Below are 8,514 nucleotides of genomic sequence, written 5' to 3'. Positions count from 1 at the left end.
GGAGGGGTGAGGAGGTTGCGAGGGCCTTGATCGCGACGAGCGAGGAGGCGCAGGCGGCGTCGACGACGCAGTTCATCCCGTCCAGGTTGAAGACGTTGGAGCAGCGGCCCGCGGTCACGTTGCCGAGGAAGCCGGGGAACGAGTCGAGCCGCCACTCGGGGAAGTGCGCCTTGTACTTGGCCACCGCCGCCTGGCGAGAGAGGCGGAGGAGGCGAGGGCTGGGGGCGAGGGGGCGGCGGCGAGGGCGGCGGTGGCGAGGGCGGCGGTGGCGAGGTGGGTGGGGGTGAGGGCGGCGGCGGCGAGGGTAGTGGCGAGTGTGGGGGCGGGCTGGGTGGCCGGGGGGTGGGGATGGCGAGGAGAGGGTGGCGGGGAGAGAGGAGAGAAGTGCGAGAGGAGAAGGAGAGGGGCGGAGGGGAGGAGGCTGCTGCCACCTGCACGTCCTCCTCCGGCATGCCGATCTTGCGGAGCACCTTCTCGACGACGACGTAGTTGAGGCGGGAGTAGAACTCGTTGGACGACTTCTGGCCGCCGCCGATGCCGAGCACGCAGCCGATGTTCTTGCGCACGTTGCCCGACGGGTTGATGCCCGCGTCCTCGAGTGCCTCCTTGACCTGCGCGCGCGGCCGAGTGGCTCGTGTGTGGGGAGGCCGGGCGGCGGGTGGGCGGGTGTGCCGGGAGGTGACGGAGGGGGTGGCAGCGGGCGAGGAGGTTGGGGCGAGGGAGGCGGCGAAGGCGGCGAAGGTGATGGGGCGAAGGGCGCGGAGAAGAGGGAAGAGGGGGAGGCGGAGCAGGCGCCACTCGGCAGCGGGCCGGTGGCGTCTTATCTTTTCTGCGGCGCCGGCGGCGCCCGGCGAGGGCGGCGGCGCCGGCGGTGGACCGGGCGGCGTGGCGGCGGGGCGAGGGCGGCGGCGGCCGGAGGCGGCGACGGCGGCGGCAGGTGTGGAGGTGGTGTGTGGGCGCACCTTGAGAAGCGAGAGCGTCTGGTTTGCGTCCGTGTCCTCAAGCTGCAGCATGTTGAGGTTGAACTCGCGCGGCTCGAAGGTGTAGTTGGGGATGAAGCCGCCGCGCGTACAGTAGATCTTGTCCGTCGGGTTCGAGTCGACCGACCCTGAGTAGTAGGCAGTCACGTCGACCCGGTCGTTTGGCAGGTCGCGGATGTTGTCGATGCCAGCCTGGATCATCTCCCAGGCCTCGTTGACGTTCTCGCCGCCCGGGAGAATGCACGAGTACCCGACGATAGCCACGCGCTCTCCTCCCTGTGAAGGGGACTCTCCACTCGAAGATGAGACGTCGCAACGCAAGCCAGAGGCCGAGGCCGTCGTCCAGCTGCTGGCATCCGCAGAGTCGGCGTCGAGCGACTTCTGCAGCGAAGAAAAGAGCTCGGCCTTGGCCGACTCCTTGCGCGCAGCCGCGAGCTCTTCCGAGCTGCGTAGCATGCTGTCGAAGTTGTTCGAGGTGCCCCGGAATTGCCGACACCGAATGAGCACGCGGGCTGGCCTTGACACAAACTTGAATTCTTTTTCATCCTTAGCTCCTTGGGCTCGGCGGGTTGTGACAAAACAAACGCCCTTTACAAGGCCCACCACCGGCGCCCCCACGACGGCGTCCTTCCTCGCCGCCTGGGCGGACGCGATGCGCGCCCCGGCCAACGAAATCGCGGGTTCCGCTTCTTTTTTTGCACTCATCAGAACGGCACGGCACACACACACTCAGAACGGCCGACGGCTTGTTGCTCGAAGATCAGGATAAGGCTGGCGAAACGCGAGCCGCGCCGGCGGCTAGCTCGGGGACATAGGGAAAGTGCGAGATGCCGAGATCGACCGACAGACCCATTGCGGCTTCTAGGTCCAGAGAGAGACGGGGCCGCCATTTGTGTTGACTCAGTCGTCCGAATTCTTCTCAAAGACCGCAGGCGTGCCGCCCCGCCTGTCTGGTATAGCCCCAGCCGACTCCGCGTGAACTCTCGAGCGATCTCGAGTTGCGGAGCTCCCTGCTGCGTACGAACTCTGTTCACACCGAGTAGCTGGGAGTGGCTGCGGCTATAGCAGACAGCCGCCCCGCTGCTTCCATTGACTGAGAGAGACATGCCTGCCCACGATGGCTCAACACACACAAACGTCAAGTCTCAAGCTCTCCATCCACAAGAGGAGAGGACACGATTCGACAGAGAAAATAGCACCCAGAAGTGCACTCCACAGGACCCTCACGCCTGCACGGCGCGCTGCCATTCCACAGAAGACCCTCACGCCTGCGCGGCGCGGCACCGTGCATTGAGCTCGTCAGAGTACTTTTGCGCCGATGCTGAGTCGGCCATCTGCCACATCAAGTGCAACGGGACGTCCGCGCCACCTCGCGCCGCCTTCACACGGCTCTCGTGCTCCATGTACGAGAGGGCCAACTCGCGCGCGTCAGCCAGCCGCCAGCCACGGGCTCGAGCCTGAAAGCACAGTTCTTTCGCGGCCTTCGTCAGGCCCTCGCACAGTATACTCGCGCTGGCCGTCAGAGGCCAGCCTTCGCGGCCCGGGTCGAGCAACTCCGTAGCGACGACCAGTCGAAGCTCCGCGCCCGGCATCGCCGCGAGCACATGCGCGCCGGTTTTCCGACCCAACTTTGCGCTCCACCCGCCGTTGCGCTCGTGCAGCTCGATGCGCTCGACGCGCGAGTCTGACAGCAGCACCTGTCGCTGCCACTCCGCCTGCTTCGGGAGATACACCCGCCGCGTCGGCAGGGACGTCTCCGCCTCGTCGGCCAGAGGTGTCCAGACCTCCTCTGAGCCCTTGACGCTCAAGCGGCGCCCGGTGTTTAGCCAGGGCGCCACGGCCCGCGTCTCTGGCTTGGCTGGGGCGGGTATGGCCGCTGCCGCCAGCCGCTTCGCCGTCTCGACGTCGGGCCGATTGATCACCACCACAAAGTTGTCGTTGCAGACGACGTCAACGTCAGCGATCGACAAGGCAGGGGGCCCCGAGCCGCCGCCCGGGACGCTGAAGCTGAGGCTAGGCCTCGGGCTGGAGAAGACGTGCGGCTGAATCTCCGCGAACCGCGAGGGCCCGTAACGCCACTGGAGGAAGCCACCCCGCAGCAGCCCGGGCGCCGCCGGCACCGCTGGGAGATCGATCGAGGTGCGCGTCACCTCGATCGGGGCCTTTGCGCGGCTGGAGCTGGAACCGGAGGACGGCCGTGGGACAGGCGGCGGCGGCTCGATGACAGGCGCCGCCGGCAGCTGCTTGCGCTTGCGCGACACGCTAACCGGAGGCGGCCGCGGTGCCGGTGGCCGCGCAAGCGGCGTGAGCGACGCCTGATTCTCGCTCGAGCCGCCCAGGGTGAGGACCTGCGAATGCGCGGGCGGCGAGGCGCCAGTCATCATGGGCAGTTCTCCTTCAGCGCGCCGTGAGCGGAGCGCTCTAGGGCTCTGGGTGCCCTCACCAGAGGAGAAGTGATCACCGACAAGTCCAGCAGCGTCATGTCACAGACTGGCCACTCCTTGCCGCCGAACCGAGCGATGAAGAACGCGTACTCGCCGATGTTGCGGACGGTGAGCTTCGCAGCGCGGTTGCCGATGAGAAACAGCAGAGCAGCACCTCCCCACGGCACATCGTGGTGCTCGAGCGTGGCGCGCCCCTCATCAAGCTGCTGCTTCAGCGTCTTCACTGCAGTGGTTCCGGTCGACATTTCGGCCTGCAGCTCTGCGAAAGCCTCGGCTGACGCGACGACGAGCAGTCGCGTCGATTCGCGAGGCTCGTCGGCGGTCAAGAGCCGCCGCACACTGCCAGCCGCCGTCACAGAGAATTCGATGGTCGAGCGGTCCGCCATGGTTGCCTTCGCTCGGAGAGAAGAAAAGAAAAAAGTTTTTGCACGGACGACGACACACCACACACAGGTAGGTGTGGCCCTGTGGGTGAAGTCTGGAGCTTCCGGGGTGAACTCTGGACTGCCGCCCGCCACACAGGGTAACGCCCTCTGCCTCTTCGCCCGCCCTCTGCCGCCTCCGCTCTCCTCGCACGCGCTGTCGGCGCCGAGACCGGCCGCCGCTCACCCCCTCGTGTGCCACCGCAGGGACGACACCCTCGCGCGACGTCTTGAGCTGGTGCGCGTCGCGCTCGGTCGCCGCGTGCCCGCTGGCCACCGATCGCCGCCGCTCACTGCCGTCTCCTCTCCCAACCCCACCCCGCCCTGCCCTCAGAGCGTGTCTCCGCCACTCGCCTCGATCTCCAGAGGCGCGCCCCCACCCCCGTTCCACCCCGCTCGCCACTCAGAGACGCGTGTCGCGGTCGGCGCCCGTCGTGCGCGTGCCGCGCCACCCCCCACCTCCCCCCCCTCCCCCCCTCACACATCCATCCGCACGCAGAGCATGCCAGCGACCGCGACCGCCGTCGTGCCATACGTCCGCGCCGAGTTTGCCCCCGACGATGGAGCCGACGAGTTTGTGGATGTGGACCTGGACGTCGGTCTGACGCCCGAGGATGAGGAAGAGCTGGTCCTCGAGGTCAACGAGCCGGGCGGCCAGAACAAGAAGATCATCCAGACGGATCGCCTCATCATCCAGGGCCAGCGCTACATCCGCACCTTCCTCGAGGCCGAGGGCAAGACGGTGGAGGCGTGGACAGAGCGCGTCGCTCAGTTGGCGGACGGGCGTGGATGGACGAGCAACCACGTACAAGAGGAGCTCAAGCGCATGCTTCTGAAGTGGAAGGAGCAGGTGTGCGAGCGCTGCTGCGTCGCGAGAGTCGACACGAGAGCCCAACCCCCACCCACTTCCCAACACGAACTCGTCATCACACCCCCCGTCCGTCAGGGATGGATCCGCAAGGACGAGGAGGGCAAGACCAAGGGTAAGACGTACCCAATCAACGAGACGAACCTGCGCGCACTCCGCTCCGGCTTCCAGGCGGAGCACGCTCCCCCTCTCCGCCTCGCGCGTGGCGTTCACTCCTCTCCTCCACCCTAGGCGATTTTGACGCAGCCTCCGACCAAGTTCCTCCGGCTCGGTAAAGACGGATACTTCAACAAGCTCCCCGTCTACCAGGAGCTGTGGGAGTCGTGCAAGGGCAAGGTCTCCGAGGAGCGGATCGCGGCGGGCACCGCGCAGATCTCCTCCAGCGGCACGCTCACGCTCACGATGCAAGAGATCAAGATCATGCTCGCCAAGTGCATCGAGCTCGCCGACGAGTGCGCCTCGGGGAAGCGCAGGGGCAATCCCTACAAGTGGCTGCAGTGCCACACGCTGCTCATCGCGTCCACCACCCTCGGCGGTCGCTCGCACAACCTGGTCGACACCGTGAAGGGCCAGGCCAAGGCCGAGGAGTGGGGCGTCGGCGAGGACGGCTCGCCGATGTGGCAGTCGCCCGACGCAGACGGCGTCACCGGCTTCTCCCCGGAGATCATCACGCTCACCAACGTGTACATCAAGGGCGGCGGCGCGGCGACCTTCTGCTTCATGAACCACAAGCTGCCGGAGCTCGACCTGCTCTGCTCGCTCGGCTTCAAGCTCTTCTACCAGCACTCGGCCGCGACCCACGGCGACTCTGTCGTCCCGCCCACCTCCTCCAACTGGATGGATGGCAGCGTCCGCGAGGGCGGGCCGGGACACTTCTGCCCTTTCTTCCTCTCACACCTCGACCGAGGCAGCTGGAACAAGCCCCTCTCCTCCGCCAGCGGCCGCTCCGACGACATCGGAAAGCTGGCCGACGATCTCAACATCAACGTCGGCCAGAGCGGCAAGAAGGACCTCCGCCTGGGCGTCCTCTACTGCTTCCGCCAGTTTGGCACGCAGAGCGGGTCCTCGAACACGGGCCACACGGAGGAGACCGCCGCGGCTGCCAACCTGCAGTCCGACGGCACGAAGCGCGACGGGCACTACGCGCACAAGCGCTTCGACGTGCTCGCTCTGCGCGGCGGCCGCCCGTCCGCGGCGGCGTGCAAGGAGGGTCCCTCCGCGAGCGACCGGGTCCTGCACTCGCAGCTGAAGCCCGAGACCCGCAAGATCCTTGGCGAGATGCTCGGGTGGGCGCTCTCGCAGAAGTACCTCAAGGAACGCGCCGCCGCCCTCGCGTACACCGACAAGATCAAAGTCGGGTCTCGCGAATACGCCCTCAAGAAGGTGCGTCCCACTCCCGCACACCTCCACACATTCTCCACTCTGACCCCCCCCCCCCCCCCTCTCCTCCCCCCTACATGTAAGAGCTACGAGGCCAACGACCTCCTCTTGTTTAACTTCATCGTCCTCTGCCTCGCACGGGGACGGGGCAAGAACCGTCTCATCGACACGACCGAGTCGGGCGCGTCGCTCTTTTCCGTCTCCCCGCTGGGGTAACCTAAGAGACTGTCTGTCTACGATTGGCGAGTCCAAATCGTCATACTACCTAACTAGCGCCTTGACAAGGTTCGTGTGTCTCCTCGACCTTGTGGTTACTGTAGAGGAGTACAAGCTTGATGGCAAGCAGCCGTGGCCGAATTTCAAGGACGATTTCATATCTCAGGCGTGTGGGCCATTCTCCACAGAGAAGATCGAATATATTCCAGACTGGATGACGCAACGCCGCAACCCAGAAATGCTGAGCAAACTCATCGGTAGGCGTCACATCAAATCATGAATGCGCACCCTCTGCATACTGCCTGCACGTAGGCTCGCGCCGCGTGTACTGCAGGGCGACACAGCACACACAAGCAGCCAGGGTCTTGAACTGGCAGTCACTTAGGATCAGGCGTTTGCCCAGTCAATGACTAGGCCATACACCCTGTCCGCGTCCTCCCAGCCCTCGCGCCGGCCGTGCGTCTCCTCAAAGTGGCCAGGCGTGCAGACGGAGAACAACTGCAGCACCAGCTCGCCCTCGCCACCCAGGCGCAGCAACACGACAAACTCCTTGACGCCATCCTTGTCTACGCGCGTCCAGCACAGCCGGTCGCCACCGACGTTGTCGCCGACGCAGATGGACTCGCGCGCCCCGCCGGCCTGTGGAAGCAAGCCGCCGGCCCACTCGTCGGTGCCGGCATGCAGGCGGCTGCCGAGGTCGTTGTACTCATTGAACCTGAACCTGCGCAGCAGTGCATCCCGAAGGCGCACCGCGAGCTTATGCTCGCGTGCGTCCTTCGCGAGACCCATAAACGGGACTGGGCGGAGCAACCGCGCCGGCGCCTCCGCCTCCGCCTCGCTCATGGTCCAACTTGAACAACTTGTGCGCCCCCCTGCCGCAGCGCCCGCGCGGCGCGCGCCACTGAAGCTTCCAAGAAAGGTCAGCACGCAAGTTTTGGAAGGTTTGGACGGCGATCGCCGTCAGCCGCACGGGCGATACACATGCGTTCCTCTTTGACAGGCTGTGACCCAGAGGTCCTGGGCGGTCCAGAGGCGTCCTAGACATATTTAGTACACGACCTATTTGTTTTTATCTGTGGCGGGCGAAACTTGCGGCGCGGGCGCAACGCGGGCGCTGCGGCGGGGGTTTTTGGCTGAAAAGTATGGGTTCGAGAGCCAGTACACGCGGCGCGAGCCTACGTGCAGGCAGTATGCAGCCCGTAGGGCGCGACGTCTTTACCGTGACACCCCAAGTCTTTGGTACGACGTCGGAACAGCTGCTCCACGGGACGAGCTAAAGGTAGCCAGGGCCTCCGAGTCCGCCTTGGCCAGTCGGTGGCGGCGGTCCGCCTTGGCCAGTCGGTGGCGGCGGCGGCTCGGGCTTGGGTCGCAAACTGACTTCGTCGCGACGAAGTCAGTTTGTGACTCCCCTCACCCTCTGGTGAGACCGGTCACCTGGTCAACCGGTGGGTCGCAAACTGACTTCGAAACTGACTTTTCTTTTTTCACACCTCCATATGGAGGTGTGAATGTGAAAAAAGAAATCAGTTTGCTACCCATTCATAGGGTCATCCACCTGGCTATCAGGTGAGCCGCAAACTGACTTTTTTCCAGACTTCACCCAGACTTCACCCAGACCGTACACAGGCACACCCTAAACCGCGAGACCTCGAGGGGTTGGTGCCTGGAAGTGCGTCCGGAGGCGCTGACTCGCTCAGTGCCTCCGACGCCGCGACTCGCCTCGCTCGGCGAAGCGGTCTGGGGGTGGCTGCCCCTCGAGCAGGCGCGCGTCCTCCCGCCCCGCGCTCCGCGCCGCCCGCCGCGCCCGCGTACTCCTGCGCCGCCTCGCGCGCTGCGCCGACGTCTCCTCGCTCGCGGGCGCGGGCTCACTACGAGCCTCCGCGGCGCCGCAGAGCTGCCACGTTCGATTGCCGCTGCGTCTAACCTGTAGCCTCGCCTCGCTGACGACGCGTAGGGCAGCGGGCGATCCGCTCGCTCGCATCGCAGGCGTGTGCCGCCTGCCTCACACCACTCGCTGCCCGCCCGCCTCAACAGCTACACACCTCTGCAAACCAATACGGGCAGTGCCGGCCCGTCTTCTCCAGTGTTCTTGCAGGAAGGTCCGCACCGGGTCTGGGCCGCGTTGGCGGGCAGCTCTCCTCGCCGAAATGTCGCTGGACTGCCAGTGAGCTGGCGAGTGGCAGGCTACTACGGCGCTCTGTCCT

At 65.9% G+C, this 8,514-nt stretch overlaps 1 protein-coding gene across 1 annotated transcript in view; it reads right to left on the bottom strand.

Moving 5' to 3' along the window:
- PKS3 (polyketide synthase) overlaps positions 1-3,364 on the bottom strand; it is a gene marked incomplete at its 5' end in the record, with an annotated part of 20,968 nt that extends 17,604 nt beyond the window's left edge. Inside the window, 4 exons of the mRNA XM_005775596.1 lie at positions 38-190; positions 432-611; positions 963-1,497; positions 2,265-3,364. Coding sequence (XP_005775653.1) covers positions 38-190; positions 432-611; positions 963-1,497; positions 2,265-3,364 — 1,968 coding nt within the window. The remainder of the gene's footprint in view (positions 1-37; positions 191-431; positions 612-962; positions 1,498-2,264) is intronic.
- Positions 3,365-8,514: the final 5,150 nt, after the last annotated feature.

This window comes from Emiliania huxleyi (assembly GCF_000372725.1).
Source record: "Emiliania huxleyi CCMP1516 unplaced genomic scaffold EMIHUscaffold_3, whole genome shotgun sequence".
Classification (NCBI taxonomy): domain Eukaryota; phylum Haptophyta; order Isochrysidales; family Noelaerhabdaceae; genus Emiliania; species Emiliania huxleyi.
The sequence above is the reverse complement of the archived record's forward strand: the minus strand, read 5'-3'. Positions and strand labels throughout refer to the sequence as shown.